General features: G+C 39.4%; 1 protein-coding gene across 2 annotated transcripts in view; it reads right to left on the bottom strand.

Annotated features, from left to right (window-relative positions):
* Positions 1-18,253, bottom strand: part of efhc1 (EF-hand domain (C-terminal) containing 1) — a 53,788-nt gene that overhangs the window by 7,204 nt on the left and 28,331 nt on the right. Inside the window, exons 4-9 of one of the 2 annotated variants that reach the window (XM_034017750.3) lie at positions 17,355-17,504; positions 16,368-16,560; positions 11,957-12,174; positions 10,990-11,130; positions 1,245-1,458; positions 679-819 (exon numbers count right to left, since the gene is read on the bottom strand). In XM_034017750.3, the coding sequence (XP_033873641.2) occupies positions 689-819; positions 1,245-1,458; positions 10,990-11,130; positions 11,957-12,174; positions 16,368-16,560; positions 17,355-17,504 (1,047 nt within the window). In that variant the 3' untranslated portion in view covers positions 679-688. The remainder of the gene's footprint in view (positions 1-678; positions 820-1,244; positions 1,459-10,989; positions 11,131-11,956; positions 12,175-16,367; positions 16,561-17,354; positions 17,505-18,253) is intronic. The other variant, XM_034017751.3, reaches the window with a different exon arrangement.

Here is an 18,253-nt window from a genome sequence, read left to right as displayed (position 1 = left end):
TCCAAGTTAGGAGAAGCAATTAGGCCAATCTTGTCAAGCATCAAGCAAATAGGCACAATTGGAAAGGTGCTGGGGCCCAAGATTCACACATTTCTTGCTTCTAACTTGGCGCCTTTTTTTGATTGCTTCGCTCCACTTTATCACTCCACTTGAAATGCTCTTTGTTGGCCTTGAAGTGACTGAGACACAAAGTTCAATCTCGTCTCTGTGTCGCATACATTACACACACCAAACTAAAGAACATGCTGTCACAACCAACCCATTGAAGAGTATTGAGAGCTGAAACAAGTATTTAAACAACCAATTTCTCACATAAAGGAATAATCAACAATGTTTCACTGGATTATTATTATTTTTTGGCCGTTACGCAAACTGAAAACACAGCGTTGCTGCCTGAATACTACGTTATTTTTCCAGGTAACAATGTAACGACCCGTTAAGCTCAACAGCGCTGGAGAGAACCCTGCTGAGATGAAAGCCCACCCCGTCTTTACCTTTTAGCACAGATAATGGAAGAATTATCCATGAATGATGGAAGGCATAACATAATATCTTTCCTCCTGCAGAACCATAATGTTTTCTGTTCATCCTACTTGAGAATCTATGCATATTTTTATAAACAGCCTTTTTCTGCTTTAACTGCAGCAGTTATGCCAAAAGTTCTACCTTTACACTTACACATTTATGTTTATCTAGTTGCTGATGATTCCCTTTGTCGCATTGAATTCAGAACTTCTGATGGAATGTTCTTGGAATTTGCCTCAAGGAATTTCATCACATATTCATCCGCATCTGTCAGTATGAATCGGTGTGCGAAGACTGTAAGGCAGGCACATAAATAGAATTCAGTAAGCAGGTTACCATGTATTAATTTTTTAAGATGAGAGAAATGTCATATGTGTATGCACATTATAAATCTACCAGTACCTCTTATAACTACATCAGAATTATGATGTTAAAAATTCCAAGATTGAAAGAAAATGGATTTTAAAAACTTTGGTTAGCTCTCTCACATCTTGTTTACAATAATAGCCATCCTGTACAAATCATACAAACTTGCATTCTATAGCTTTGATTACTAAGTGAAGTTCAAGCAAGTAATCACAAAATCTAAAAAATAATAACCAACAACTTAACTTTCCTTCCACTTCATTAAAATCACATTTTTGCATGGTCATGCTTGGAGTTTTGCCTCTTGGGCGTTCCTCACGTCTGGCATGGCACTTAAAAAGATGGAAGCCTACCCTCCACTGTGGTTCCAATAGCAAAATCTGTAGGTCCGTAGTATACCGGGTTATCTATCGTGCAGCCAGGCTTCGGAATACGTGTCTTCTCCAGGAATTTCCCCCCGACGATTCCAGAATTCCGGACAGGTGGCTCAAAAATGCTGATCATATCATTGGACAGGAAATAGGAGAGGATGAAGATCCGCTGACGGTCTTCACCATTCTGCGTGTCCTGTGGGAATATTACACATTTATCTTGCCATGCTCTTTAGCTGATGTTGGCAGTGAAGAAATAATTGCACATACACCCACCACATGTGTATTATATACAGTGCCTTGCGAAAGTATTCGGCCCCCTTGAACTTTGCGACCTTTTGCCACATTTCAGGCTTCAAACACAAAGATATGAAACTGTAATTTTTTGTGAAGAATCAACAACAAGTGGGACACAATCATGAAGTGGAACGAAATTTATTGGATATTTCAAACTTTAACAAATAAAAAACTGAAAAACTGGGCGTGCAAAATTATTCAGCCCCTTTACTTTCAGTGCAGCAAACTCTCTCCAGAAGTTCAGTGAGGATCTCTGAATGATCCAATGTTGACCTAAATGACTAATGATGATAAATAGAATCCACCTGTGTGTAATCAAGTCTCCGTATAAATGCACCTGCACTGTGATAGTCTCAGAGGTCCGTTTAAAGCGCAGAGAGCATCATGAAGAACAAGGAACACACCAGGCAGGTCCGAGATACTGTTGTGGAGAAGTTTAAAGCCGGATTTGGATACAAAAAGATTTCCCAAGCTTTAAACATCCCAAGGAGCACTGTGCAAGCGATAATATTGAAATGGAAGGAGTATCAGACCACTGCAAATCTACCAAGACCTGGCCGTCCCTCTAAACTTTCAGCTCATACAAGGAGAAGACTGATCAGAGATGCAGCCAAGAGGCCCATGCTCACTCTGGATGAACTGCAGAGATCTACAGCTGAGGTGGGAGACTCAATCAGTCGTATACTACACAAATCTGGCCTTTATGGAAGAGTGGCAAGAAGAAAGCCATTTCTTAAAGATATCCATAAAAAGTGTCGTTTACAGTTTGCCACAAGCCACCTGGGAGACACACCAAACATGTGGAAGAAGGTGCTCTGGTCAGATGAAACCAAAATCGAACTTTTTGGCAACAATGCAAAACGTTATGTTTGGCGTAAAAGCAACACAGCTCATCACCCTGAACACACCATCCCCACTGTCAAACATGGTGGTGGCAGCATCATGGTTTGGGCCTGCTTTTCTTCAGCAGGGACAGGGAAGATGGTTAAAATTGATGGGAAGATGGATGGAGCCAAATACAGGACCATTCTGGAAGAAAACCTGATGGAGTCTGCAAAAGACATGAGACTGGGACGGAGATTTGTCTTCCAACAAGACAATGATCCAAAACATAAAGCAAAATCTACAATGGAATGGTTCACAAATAAACATATGCAGGTGTTAGAATGGCCAAGTCAAAGTCCAGACCTGAATCCAATCGAGAATCTGTGGAAAGAACTGAAAACTGCTGTTCACAAATGCTCTCCATCCAACCTCACTGAGCTCGAGCTGTTTTGCAAGGAGGAATGGGCAAAAATTTCAGTCTCTCGATGTGCAAAACTGATAGAGACATACCCCAAGCGACTTACAGCTGTAATCGCAGCAAAAGGTGGCGCTACAAAGTATTAACTTAAGGGGGCTGAATAATTTTGCACGCCCAATTTTTCAGTTTTTTATTTGTTAAAAAAGTTTGAAATATCCAATAAATTTCGTTCCACTTCATGATTGTGTCCCACTTGTTGTTGATTCTTCACAAAAAATTACAGTTTCATATCTTTATGTTTGAAGCCTGAAATGTGGCAAAAGGTCGCAAAGTTCAAGGGGGCCGAATACTTTCGCAAGGCACTGTAACTTAAAACCAGACATCATTGCCTATAAAGGATACAAATAAAACCTTATACAAACGTTTTTCTAATGTTGTGTAATTTACATGGACAGTATATTTAAAAACGTCTTGTAACAAATGTCCACGCAAGTTTGATCAAATTCAGATGAACGGTTCTTAGGGTATAGTCTATTAGTGCAAATTCAATGAAATTAAAGTGCAAGATCCTAAGAATCAAACATTTGTTGTTGCAATTCGAGGGGCGGCTTTATGATAAAGCTAGAAATTTCAAGTATGACATATGGAAAGATGGACTAATAATGACATACATTCACATTCATTTGAATAACTTCTTGTAAAATTAGATTTGCCTTCATTAGCAATAAAAACCCAGAACTCATTAATTAAATAGGTCATCATGCCCAAGACTCTAATAACTTGTGCAAATAAATTAAATATCCTGTACACCGACGCCTCATTAGATCACCCCTCGCTATACTATGGATTTGGCTATATCGTGGTCCTGGAGTAGGCTCCCCATTTTTACAATCTAACTGTGCATGCCTTAGTTGCAATATACATAGGCAGTTTCACTTAGAATTACTGTTCGTTTTATTTTGTACTGCACATCACACAAAAGCATACAAAACAATTAAAAACAAAGCATTAATATCGTACAGTTATCACATACACACGCATTTCACAATAACACAAATCAAATTAAATATTAACTTGCTGAAGCAGTTTTTATTTTAGCCGACGAGGTGTTCACATGCGGCAGCAATGCACTAGCAACAAGCCTCCTATGTTGGGAATAGATTCTTTCAATGCAGCGGGTTTGTGCATTTGAGAAAGGCAAGGAAGACTGAAATGAATTGGAGACTCAAGGAGACTTAAGTTGATGAGAAGCAATTATCCTCTGCAGTACTAATTAAAACGGTGTGCTGCTTTTTATATGAAAAATAAGAAAAAGCGGGTTGCGTAGAGTAGTGATGCTCAAACTTTTTATATGCCGCCCCCCTTTTTTAGCATACAATTTATCACACATCCCCCCCCCCCCCCGACACACTTATTAAAACGTTAGAACTTGTAGCAATTCCCATGCTACATAATGTGGGTGTAAGTCTCACCCACCTGTCCCTTTAATTAGGGTCAGTAGCCTGGCCAGGTCAAAACTTCATTTCCCATAGTTCCTTGCAACCACCCTCTATTCATCCTCTCTCCCCATTGGCTCATTCAGATTTTCCTCCCCTCCAATCTCAGAGCTCCTTAGTAGCCAGCAGTTGTATTAAAGCTGGCTAATCAGGCCTGAGAGAGACTCCCTTTCTCAGAGGAATCCATTTAACTACAGCATTTTCTCTACTTAAATTTCAGTGAATCCATTACCATCCTTAGATAATTCCAGTGCATCCGTTTATTTTCTTTTGTCACTGCGCTTTGTCTAAACTGCTCTTTTTGTTTTCACTGTTACTTGTTTAAGTTTAGCTGTTTTTCTAGGTCTGTTTAGTGTTTGTTGTTTTATGTGTGACAGCCTCCATTTTTTCCTGATCCTCCTGATTTTTTCCAAACAACTGTTCACCATTCAACTCAACACTACTGGACAGTCTCAACAATTTCAACGTACTCAATGTTTTCAATCTTCTACAATCACCATCATTTCGGGACACTTTGCTGGACTGCCTTATTTGTGGGTGAGATCATTTCTTTTTCGTTTGGATTTTTTCTACTTTAATTTGATACTTTTGTGTCCTGTATTTTTTGTTATTTTGTTACTTTGTATGGATTTCAATTACCCTGCTTTACTGGACTTGTTGGGCCTACCTGTCATTTTCCCACCATTGCCATAGAGTTTTTCGTCTGTATCTATTTATTTATCCTTGGTCTTTATCTGTGTGTGTTGTGTTTGTGAGTGTGGGTTTATTGGAGACCCTCCGGACACCATTCATTTCTACTTTGTGAATCTGTTTAGCCTTCTGTTTGTCCCTACATATTTATCTGTACCATCTTATTTCTTACCTGTTACCTGCAATTATTTGAATTACTTTCTTATCATTATTCATTTCATTCATTTGTTCATTTTTTCATTTGTTGACATTATTGTTCACAATAATAAACCGATTGTTCTTGAAATTGACACCTCTGACGTCCCTGCTTTTGCTGTCTGTCACTCTTGCTGACTTATTTAGCTATAGGAATAGGGCCAGTAGTATCTCCTTAGGGAGGACAGTGCAACTGCTTCTCAGTTGTGCAGAGTGATCGTTACAAACTTACCTTTATATTTTAACAGGTGTTTTTTTTCCCCTTTCATGTAAATTGTGTTTTTTACCTAGATTTAACCCCAAAAAGATTTAGCTAAATACATAAGCGTATCACAGTCTATAAATATATACAGTATACTGTATATTTTTTTACACTTAGCGAGTGAACGTTTAGCTGACATGTTAAATCTGGGTTTCTAACAAATAAATCTGTGCATTTAAAAAAAATATATATACTTGGCAAGTCAACATTTACCAAACAGATGCATTTGAAAAACATTACTGTTCAGCAATGAAATAAAAAAAAAATAATTAACCTGGGTTTTCACAAAAAAAAAAAGTTGCCAGCTAAATCTGAAGCTAACATGTAAGCCCACGGCCATTGACGCATCTGATTTGGCATTGTATGCTGCAGAGTTGCTGTTACACTCCGACTTTTAAGAATGTGTTAACATGTACAGTACTGTGCAAAAGTTTTAGGCAGGTGTGAAAAAATGCTGTAAAGTAAGAATGCTTTCAAAAATAAACATGTTAATAGTTTATATTTATCAATTAACAAAATGCAAAGTGAGTGAACAGAAGAAAAATCTACATCAAATCAATATTTGGTGTGACCACCCTTTGCCTTCAAAACAGCATCAATTCTTCTAGGTACACAGTTTTTGAAGGAACTCGGCAGGTAGGTTGGCCCAAACATCTTGGAGAACTAACCACAGTTCTTCTGTGGATTTAGGCAGCCTCAGTTGCTTCTCTCTCTTCATGTAATCCCAGACAGACTCGATGATGTTGAGATCAGGGCTCTGTGGGGGCCATACCATCACTTCCAGGACTCCTTGTTCTTCTTTACGCTGAAGATAGTTCTTAATGACTTTCGCTGTATGTTTGGGATCGTTGTCATGCTGCAAAATAAATTTGGGGCCAATCAGGTGCCTCCCTGATGGTATTGCATGATGGATAAGTATCTGCCTGTACTTCTCAGCATTGAGGAGACCATTAATTCTGACCAAATCCCCAACTCCATTTGCAGAAATGCAGCCCCAAACTTGCAAGGAACCTCCACCATGCTTCACTGTTGCCTGCAGACACTCATTCGTATACTGCTCTCCAGCCCTTCGGAGAACAAACTGCCTTCTGCTACAGCCAAATATTTCAAATTTTGACTCATCAGTCCAGAGCACCTGCTGCCATTTTTCTGCACCCTAGTTCCTGTGTTTTCGTGCATAGTTGAGTCGCTTGGCCTTGTTTCCACGTCGGAGGTATGGCTTTTTGGCCGCAAGTCTTCCATGAAGGCCACTTCTGACCAGACTTCTCTTTATAGTAATAAAATAACGACTTGGATCGCATTATTGAGGAGTTTGGTGATAAAACAAGTGATCAAGAGATGATTTATCGGTATGTACTACTATTAAGAGGTATTTGAAAAATAAAGCGAACAAGGGGTGGGGTGGCGCTGGAGATGCAGTACTGAGTGTCCTGTTGATATGCAGTGCCTTTTAAACCTGTTTTACCGTGAAAAAAATACTTTTAAACAGCACGTCTAAAAATAAACTGCACGTGTGAAAATAAATTGGACGCGCCTGAGACGCGCTGAATAAATGGACCGCTAAGGGTTAAAAAAAAAAAAAAAAAAAGGGCTCCCGAGTGGCACATCCGGTAAAGGCGTGGAGCCCTATAGACTGGAGATCGTCGGTTCGAGTCCAGGCTATTCCACAGCCGACCGTGGACGAGAGGAAAAAGCGTTCGGCTGACGGCACACATTTCAGAAGACAGTGTGTGTTTGTCTTCATCGCTCCCGACTCAGCGTGGGGGTGGTAGCAGTGAGCTGAGCCTAAAATAATGCAATTAGCCATTTCAAATTGTAAAAATCAATTGGCAACTACTAAATAAAAATTTTTTAAAAAAAAATTATAGAACTGCCCCTTTAGTCATAGTCGTGCCCCCCACTTTGCACACCACTGGTGTAGAGGATTTATATTGGACCCTGACTCCCCCAGATAAAACAAGGGAGTGGTTGTACAGTATTTGTTAGTCTATATGTTTTTCTAAGGGTCTCACGCTATATCGCGGCCCTCGATATATAACAGATATACATTGGACACCGTCACCCACGATATATCGACTGGGTGGTGTATTTCTAAATGCAAATTATATTAACTTCCAGCCAGTCACAGCAAACTGCTCACTTCTTGTACTAACCTGATCCCCCCCTTTTGTTGTCCAGTTTCATTTATCCTACCACCCCCGTTTTTTCTTCATCTCTCAACCTGGCTTTGTCTCTCAGGGGTTACTTTAATATAAACTACCTGTCAGCCATGTTTTGGTTACAAGGGGCTGCGCTTTAGGATATTGCAGCATTTATATCTATGCTTTGTAACAGTTGAAAAACAATAATATTGAATCCCTATTTTTGTTTCCTGACTGAAATGCCAATTATTATACCTATGAGGATTGCAAAGGACCATACTGACAGCTGGAAATAAATAAGCTAAATGCATGGCTGAAATCGTGGTGCACACAGGAAGGCTTCACCTTCCTTGAACATTGGACCACATTCTACAACAAGGACTGCACTTAAATAAAAAGGGAACCAATCTATTCGGAGAAAGGGTCCTCGGTTCAGAAGCATTTAAACTAGAAAGGAAGGGGGGAGAAATCAACAAAAAAACAGAAGGGAGACCACATCAAAACAAGGGCAACAACTCAGGTAAGCTAGCCATTAAATGTATTTATCTAAATGCTAGAACTTGAAGCTACTGCACAACAAGTAACTATGATGTGATAGGTGTTACAGACACTTGGTTATCCGAGAGTGATGGAGACGAATATAATATTATAGGTATACACTGTACAGGAAAGACAGACAGGACAGAAGAGGCGGAGGGGTAGCACTGTACATCAAAAATAGTCTTGAAGCCCAGGTGTTAAATCTGGAAGAAACAATCACCACAGAATCAATAAGGGTCAGAATAATGGACAAAAATTCAAAGGGCATAATAATAGGAATACTCAAAATGGAGCGAGGTCCTCTGCTCTTCCTAATATACAAAAAGGATATTGCTGCTCTAGAAAGAGTGCAAAGAAGAGCAACCAGAATCATTCCTGGTTTAAAAGGCATGTCATATGCAGGCTAAAAGAACTGAATCTATTCGATTTTGAACAAAGACTACGCGGCGATCTCATTCAAGCATTCACAATTCTTTTTTTTAATTTTTTTATAAATGTAGTCATTGCCAATTATTTGTATTATTTTCTCCCAGTTTAGAATGGCCAATTATTTTTTAAGCTCAGCTCACTGCTACCACCCCTGTGCTGACTCGGGAGGGCGAAGACGAACACACGCTGTCCTCCGAAGCGTGTGCCGTCAGCCAACCACTTTTTTTCACACTGCGGACTCACCATGCAGCCACCGAAGAGCTACAGTGTCAGAGGACAATACAGCTATTGGGCAGCTTATAGGCAAGCCAGCAGGCGCCCGGCCAGAATATAGGGGTCACGGTGAGCTGAGGACACCCTGGCCGACCTAACCCTCCCTCCTCCCGGGCGACGCTCGGCCAATTGTGCACCGCCCCCTGGGAGGTTCCATCCACAGTCAGCTGTGGAATAGCCTGGACTCGAACTTGCGACGTCCAAACTATAGAGCGCATTCTGCACTCCACGTGGAGCGCCTTTATTGGATGCGCCACTCAGGAGCCCCAAAGCATTCACAATTCTTAAAGGTATTGACAATGTTGACCCAGGGGACTTTTTCAATCTGAAAAAAGAAACAAGGCCCAGGGGTCACAAATAGAGATTAGATAAAATGCATTCAGAACAGAAAATAGGAGGCACTTTTTACACAGAGAATTGTGGGAGTCTGAAACCAAATCCCCAGTAATGTTGTTGAAGCTGACACCCTGGGATCCCTCAAGAATCTGCTTGATGAGATTCTGGGATCAGTAAGCAATGGGCCAAATGGCCTCCTCTCGTTTGTAACCTTTTTTATGTTCTTATTATATGCGTGACACAAATACAGTGTCTGTAGTAAGTGTTCACCCCCCTTGGATGTTTTCACAGTTGAAAATCTTGATGCATTTAAATGGGATTTTTTTCCCTTTGATTTACACAACATAATCAACACTTTCATGTGTGAAAAAATGGGGGGGGGTAAAAACTAATCAATTAAAAATAAAAACCTGAAAAGTCTTCATTAGTTAAGTATTCATCCCCTTTGCTATGACACTCCTAAATAAGCTCAGGTGCAACCAATTGCCTTCATAATTCACACAATAAGTTAAATGGAGTCCATCCGTGTGCAATAAAAGTGGTTCACATGATTTCAGATTAAATACACCTGTCTCTGTAAGGTCCCACAGTTGGGTAGTGCATTCAAAGTAAAGATACTACCATGAAGACCAAAGAGCTTTCAATCAACTCCGGGATAAAGTTGTGGAAAGGCACCGATCTGGGGAGGGGTATAAAAAGATATCAAAGGCATTGAATATCCTTTGGAGCACAGTCAAGTCGATCATTAAGAAGTGGAAGGTATACGGCACCACCCAGAATCTGCTTAGAGCAGGCCGTCCTCCCAAACTGAGCAGCCGGGAAAGAAGGGCATTGGTCAGAGAAGCCAGCAAGAGGCCAATGACAACTCTGAAAGACCTAGAGCGTTCCATGGCTGAGATGGAAGAAACTGTCCATGTGTCAACAATAGCGCAGGTACTCCACAAATCTGGCCTGTATGGAAGAGTGGCAAAAAGGAAGCCATTTCTGAAAAACGCCCATGTAAAATCCCACTTGGTATTTGCAAAAAGGCATGTGGGAGAAAATATGTGGAAAAAGATTCTGTGGTCCGATTAAACAAAAATTAAACTATTTGGCTAAATGCAAAGCCAAAGGGACTGGGAAGCTTGTCAGGGTAGAGGGCAAAATGGATGGAGCTAAATACACGCAAATCCTTGAGGAAAACCTGCTTCAGTCTGCAAAAGACCTAAGACTGGGATGGAGATTCACCTTTCAGCAGGACAATGACTCCAAGCACACAGCCAAAGCGACACTGAAGTGGCTTAAAAACAAGAAAGTGAATGTCCTAGAGTGGCCCAGTCAAAGTCCAGACTTGAATCCGATTGAGAATCTGTGGCAAGACTTGAAGATTGCTGTCCACCAACGATCCCCATCCAACTTGACAGAGCTTGAACAATTTTGCCAAGAAGAATGGGCGAATATTGCATGATCCAGGTGTGCAAACCTGGTAGAGACTTACCCCAAAAGACTCACAGCTGTAAATGCTGCCAAAGGTGGTTCTACCAAGTATTGACTCAGGGGGGTGAATACTTATCGAACCAAGACATTTAATTTTTTTTTTTTTTTCATTAACTGTGTTTCACAATAAAAATTCTCTTGCCTCTTCAAAGTGTTGAGTAGGTTGTGTAAATCAAAGGAAAAAAAATCCCAATTAAATGCATCAAGTTTTCAGGTTGTAACGTAACAAACTGTGAAATCGTCCAAGGGGGGTGAATACTTACTATAGGCACTGTACATATTTGCTATAACCCAGTCACCATGGCTATGCAGCTCTCACTATTAAACTACAACAGTGACAGTTGCTTACTAGTCTGGCCTGGTATCTCAGCACTTTGTGGTCATTCTCCAGCATCTTGAGGAAATCTTTCTTGGGTGGCTGTGGGATGAGAGACAGGCAGTTCTGCATGGTGTCCTCAAGAGAACCAAAGCCATTGTATGGGGGAATTTCCTGTGGAGAGAAAGCAGGTAAATTAAAATCTGAGGCTGACGGAAATAGGGAACTAAACTTCTATTATCAAATGATTAGCATTGAAGTGGCACTATAATGTAATGCAATGACAGTTACAATAATATGTGTCATTGACAGATGAATAGGACCACAATGGTATGAACCTTGTAACCTATTGCACTACTATGGACCAGTGTGCTATTGTTTCAGGATATTTTGACAACTATTGTGCTGTCATTGCTGGTTATGATTCTGCTAAGGCTTCTTGAGGCTAATGCACTGTTTGTAAACCAGCCTGTAAATAAAACCCCAAAAGACACTGATGAAAACATCTAGAGTAAGTAGCTTCAAATTACGTTTTCTTCTTTTTTTTACCCAATTGTTACCTTTTTATGAATTTTGCAATCATTCTGAGTAGTTTTTATTGTAATTTAGCAAATATTGTTTTTTATTGGTTGTTAGTGTCTGTGTAAAGCTGCTTTGACATTCAGGAGCTTCTCTTCAATTGTAATTTCCTGCCATTAGACCTATGTTATGTTGGCCAGATCTGCCAAACATGTCTTTATATTAGTAAGAACCAGTAACACTTTGTGCACTGTACATTTGCAAGCAAAACAAAAATAAACATAATCCAAAGTGGCAGTTCACTAGATGGTGCTTTAAGAAGGCACATTGGCTGATCTTTCACTACCTGGATAGGTGTAACAGGTTAGAAGACAGAAATTCCTGGCAGTGCAAGGACACTCCCAGCAATATAAACGCACAGGAATTCAGAGCAGAGTTAGCTGCTCACCTGCATAGCTCTCCTGGTAAACATCAGGCTCACCTTTGTGACTTTGTTGCTGTCTTTCTTGTCTACTTCAACCTTGGTGAAGCTCTCCGCAAAATTATCCCGATAGTAGTTTTTAGTGAACTCGTCACAGTCATACAGGAGGAAGCGGCGCCCCAACACAATCATGGTTTCTCCCACCTTGAAGTCCTTTGGGAGGTAATATTCCTCCACTTCCTGGTCAGAGACCTCCAGAACGCAGGTGGGGAACGATGCTGAAGGGGAGGAGACAGGTACAGTGAGACACATGCTTGTGGCTTCTGGTTTGTAGCATGGCTACAAAATAAATTACACCAGGTCTCATTTTGTCTTAAATGTCTTTTTTATATACTGATAGTTCTTACTTTTTATATAAACAATTAATAAATATCATGGGGATAGGAGTACTGGGGCTGAGGAAATTATAGAACAAAAAACTACTGCTAGCCATTTCTATCATTAACCAACCACTAGTTACTTTTGGGGTTTAGGAAAACTGTTTTAAAGTAATTATCTATATTACTTCAATAGGGATTTAGTTGAGACCCCAAAACTATGCCCAATTACACAAAATTCCCGATTGTAGAGGAGCTGGATTAGATTTAACTGTATTTGTCTGTAGGAGGAGCTTGTCGTCTCTCTCTGGCTAGACCTAAAAAATATTGTTCCTTAGACCTTTCATACCAAAACTTTTTTGTGGAAGCCTGTAACAGGGCAAGCAGCCCTGTACATTGTTTTGTTTATTTATTTTTAGATCGGGGTCTCCCCCTCCGCCCCTGTGCAGTGTATTGTGTATTTATTTTGTATTATTTTTATTGTATTATATTTATGACGGCGAAGCGCCGCTGTGTTATTGTTTTGTTTATTTTTAAAACGTGTCCTGGCAGAGGCGAGATCGGTGCTCGTCCTCTGCCAGGAGAAGTGGAAAAACTCGTGCAGAAGGTGGCCATCTCCCGAATTAATTAATTGATTAATTTTGTTGCTAATCGGGAGATGGTCACCTTTTATAAAAAGCCTGCAGCTCTCCAGCTCAAGGGTGTTGTAGGTGCGGAGAGAGCAAGAGCGAGAGCGAGAGCAAGAGCAAATTAAAGCAAATATAGGTACAGTGAAGGCTATAGCCCAGCCTGACCTATTGGTTTTGTGTTCGTGACTTTATTTTGTTTAAACCTTTTATTTTGCTCTGTGAGCAAGTGTTTTTGTGTTTAAAATATTTATTTTATTTTTGGATTATTTAATTAAAACGACGCAAGCCTTTTGAACTGCAGTACTTCGCCGGTGTCAGTTTGTTTTCGTGCCTGCTTCTGCCGTGACGTCACCACTCGTCCACCCTGTCACAAAGCCTTTTTATCCAGAACACAACATGGTCCACAAGTCTTCTAAATGTGAAAAAACAAATGTGCCACATCGATGTTCTTGTGATAATATTTTTAAACGTATAAAAGTACTTTTTGCAAAACAATATAGCAAGACAGTGAAATACAAGCTGCCTTATTTAATAGAAAAAAAGTCAAGGTACATGTAGCACAGAATCATGACAAACTATTTATGTGGCACAACATGTGTTTGGCCCTTTTTAGTGCACTTTTCAGTTTAAGTCCCCAAACATAGGCACTGGTGTCTGAGCTGAAAAGACACATGAGCTTAAAAAGCTGCATCCATGGGATTAGTGCAATTTAAGGACTGGTGGACCACTAATGTTAAAAATACTGCAAATTTGATTCACGGTAATTGGTTGTAAAATAAATAAATAAATTGGCTGCAATTCCATATACTTATGTTACTGTCCTGGTTGAATACATATGAACTATATATACTACATGGTCTAAAGCTTTGTTGCTGATTACTGAAACACTAGGGAGATGTGTAGATCCTTTCAGTTCAGGACAGATCAATAAGCAAAAGTACAGCAAAGGTTTTTAACATTGTTTAATAATGATCAACTGAATATGTATACTGGAGTATTACATGGAGAAACATTCAATCTGTTTTCTGCTTCTCATCTGAACAAGATATATTTTTTTCAAAACTAGTGTATTATATACAGCATATAGCTGCTTCAATTCATCCTAAAGGTATTCACGATAGCACACAAAAAAACCTTTGTTGTACATCCTGTTTGCTAAATGAAAAAAATTCTGCAGCAAAACACATAACCCTGTTTAACTGTACCAGTACATAAAGTGCCTATAGAAAGTCTACACCCCCTTTCAAAATTTTCACCTTTTGTTGCCTTATAGCCTGGAATTAAAATGCATTAAAATAGTTTTTTTTTTCATTTATCTACACATCCTACCCCACAACTTTTAAGTGAAAAAAATATTCTAGAAAGCATGACAACGACCCAAAGCACACAGCCAATGCTAGACTGGAGTGGCTAAGGAACAAAAAGGTAAATGTCCTTGAGTGGCCCAGTCAGAGCCCCGACCTAAATCCAATTGAAAATTTGTGGCTGACTTGAAGATTGCTGTCCATCAATGCTCCCCAAGGAACTTGACAGAGCTTTAACAGTTTTATAAAGAAGAATGGTCAAATATTGCCAAATTTAGGTGTGCAAAGTTGGTAGAGACCTATCCCAAGACTCACAGCTGTAACTGCTGCCAAAGGTGCTTCCACCAAGTATTAACTCAGGGGGGTGGAGACTTATCCAATTACGATCTTTCAGTTTTGTATTTTTAATATATAATTTCTTTCTCAATAAAAACTTTTTTCCCCTTAACAGTGTGGAGTATGGTGTGTAGGTTTGTGGAAAAAAATCCTCATTTAAATGAATGAAACTCTGAGGCACTGACACAACAAAATGTGAAAAAAGTTCAAGGGGGTGTAGACTTTCTATAGGCACTGTATATGCTTAATTTATTGTTATTTGATAGAACCTTATGTTTAAAGTATGCTTTTTGCAACGTAGTTACCGATTTGTTTGAAGCCCTATAGTAATCATCATTATAACACTGTGCCAATTCACAAAGAAAGGGGAAACAAGGCTAGTAGCCTATTACTGTCTGTGTTGAACCAGTTATCTGAAAGGGAAATAAAATACTGTGTCTGTGTGATTGTGACCAACAGCGATTCTAATGAACTAATTATTTATTAGGTCTGGCCTTAGACAGAATTTTTTGTGATGTGTGTATACAGCTAGGGCCAAAAGTTTTACATAAGAACATAAGAAAGTTTACAAATGAGAGGAGGCCATTCAGCCCATCTTGCTCGTTTGGTTGTTAGTAGCTTATTGATCCCAGAATCTCATCAAGTAGCTTCTTGAAGGATCCCAGGGTGTCAGCTTCAACAACATTACTGGGGAGTTGGTTCCAGACCCTCACAATTCTCTAAAAAAATGCCTCCTATTTTCTGTTCTGAATGCCCTTTTATCTAATCTCCATTTGTGACCCCTGGTCCTTGTTTCTTTTTTCAGGTAAAAAAGTCCCCTGGGTCGACATTGTCTATACATTTTAGGATTTTGAATGTTTGAATCAGATCACTGCATAGTCTTCTTTGTTCAAGACTGAATAGATTCAATTCTTTTAGCCTGTCTGCATACGACATGCCTTTTAAACCCGGGATAATTCTGGTTGCTCTTCTTTGCACTCTTTCTAGAGCAGCAATATCCTTTTTGTAACGAGGTGACCAGAACTGAACACAATATTCTAGGTGAGGTCTTACTAATGCATTGTAAAGTTTTAACATTACTTCCCTTGATTTAAATTCAACACTTTTCACAATATATCCAAGCATCTTGTTGGCCTTTTTTATAGCTTCCCCACATTGTCTAGATGAAGACATTTCTGTGTCAACATAAACTCCTAGGTCTTTTTCATAGATTCCTTCTTCAATTTCAGTATCTCCCATATGATATTTATAATGCACATTTGTATTGCCTGCGTGCAGTACTTTACACTTTTCTCTATTAAATGTAATTTGCCATGTGTCTGCCCAGTTATAAATGCTGTCTAGATCATTTTGAATGACCTTTTGCATCATCTATTTTAGGATTGAGACATTAAGAACAAACTATATGAACAAAATGTAGATCTTTTAGGTAACATCATGTAATCAAAAAAACGACAAAATGATATTGCAAAAGTCCTGTGGAAGCCATAATAGTAGTGCATAATAGTAGTGCAGTATTTCATGTTAGATTTATGTTACATTTCAATTTTTGTCAGTTTTTCATTAAGGATATGAAAAACTACAACGCAGTATGTAATTTAACATGTTAACGTAACATTACTCAGAAAGTTTCATTTGACTTTATGAGCAAAATGAGCTAATTCTAAAGGGTGATGCAAAACTTTTGGCCATTGCTGTAGAGTATTTATTTTGGTCTGTGCAGATTTTAGATTTTTAAATCTACACTTTATGAGAGTCAGCACGTGTTTCTCAAAAATATAATAAGATATGAGTATGTTTGTATGTTCTGTAAATGCCACCTTACCGCTGCATGGGTGACTTTGTTTGGGCAGTCTCTGCCTCCGCAGAAGCACTGGGAAGGGGTCCCGGCCATTGTTGGGTTCATGGACCTCACGGATTTCCACAGAATTGTCCATCAGGTAGTACTGTATTATAACAGGACGTGTCTCCCCATACAGAGTGTCTGAGTAATCCCAGAGTGCATAAAACCGCAGCACCTGAGAAGTTGTACAGCAAAACACACATAGATTATACAAAATAAAACACAGAAATGGAACCACAGACACACATGTTTAAACACCTGCAAAATCTAACATATTTTATATACACATTTTCAGTGTAGAACAGTTATGCAGATTTGCTACAATTTGTCATCAGTAAAAAGAGGTGTAGACAAAAGGCAGAATAGAAGAATCTGAGATTCATATACTGGATGCAAAAAAAAAGTCACATTTTCTTCAAAGAAGGATAATCAAGGATAACACACTTCTTATGTGAGTGGTGTAATTTGGGTAGTTTTTCTCCACCCTTGATATCGCAGACCAATATGTCACTCTGTGAAACAAATAGGTACAATTCTTCTACTAATGGCAGAAGATCAATGTATCATTTAGATCTTCAACCTCTATTAAAGGAGGCTGTTTGGTCCAGTGGTTAAAGAAATGGGCTTGTTACCAGGAGGTCCCCGGTTCAAATCCCACCTCAGCCACTGACTCATTGTGGGACCCTGAACAAGTCACTTAACCTCCTTGTGCTCCGTCTTTCGGGTGAGATGTAGTTGTAAGTGACTCTGCAGCTGATGCATAGTTCACACACCCTAGTCTCTGTAAGTCGCCTTGGATAAAGGCGTCTGCTAAATAAACAAATCATAATAATAATAATAATATTATAAAGCTCAGAAATTAAAAAAGTACATCACCTTTCCATTTGGTGTTTTATATATAAAAAAGTAAATCTGAATATTTGTCAGTCGTGTTTCAGACACACAAACACACATCAAGTGGATAGGTACCTTGCGGTCCATGGTGAGAAACTGCTTGAGCCGGTCGAAATCAGAAGGAGTGATGTAGGAGCGGAGAGGCTGGACACGTCCCTCAGAGTATGGATCACAAGGCATCTCCTCAGGGTCATTCACAATCACACCCTCACTCTCCAGATACTCCTGAGGGGATATAGAATGAGACACAGAATTACAGTAATTAAAAGAGAAAAAATTATGTTATACAGTTCCACATTTTCGTATGCCACTGATGAAATGCCCATGTGTCTGTATGTTATTTAAAATCAGTCCTTATATACTGTATCTGATTGTCTTTACAACTAGGTCTGAAGGAGGAACAAAATAGTAGATTAGGTATTGCAGATGAACAACTTTATAAATGGAAATTATATAGAACTGTGATAATTTTTGTAGCAGATGGAACCAGTGGTAGCCCTGGTTTGATATTGAAGTGAAGCGTGTTTGTTTTGTGTGAATATAAACATCCACTTGTCACAAAGACGGCCAGAGTGGGTGGCGTCAGACCAGACAGGAATTCAAAACAAAGACAGTGGTTGATGATGAGCTGAGTGCAATGGCTGCACTCAGCGTTTATTAACAAATAAAAGGGTTGAAAACAGCACAAAACACGGGACACGGCACTATACGCCAAAGTAAAAAGACAAACAAAACGCACTAAACACAAACGGTGCTCGGAGACAAACAAACACGGTGAGTACACACACTTATCTTCACTTTTACGATCTTTAACTTAACTCTCCTCTCTCTCTCTCTCTCTCCCGTTCTCCTCTTCCGAACACCTAACCACGACTGAGTGAAACTGTGCATCTATATATACTGTTGTGCTGGGATTCAATTACTAATTAATTACTCACTTGAATCCCAGCACGTGAATTCATTACGTGCAACCC

This window comes from Acipenser ruthenus, chromosome 6 (assembly GCF_902713425.1).
Source record: "Acipenser ruthenus chromosome 6, fAciRut3.2 maternal haplotype, whole genome shotgun sequence".
In the NCBI taxonomy this organism is placed as follows: Eukaryota; Metazoa; Chordata; class Actinopteri; order Acipenseriformes; family Acipenseridae; genus Acipenser; species Acipenser ruthenus.
The sequence above is the reverse complement of the archived record's forward strand: the minus strand, read 5'-3'. Positions and strand labels throughout refer to the sequence as shown.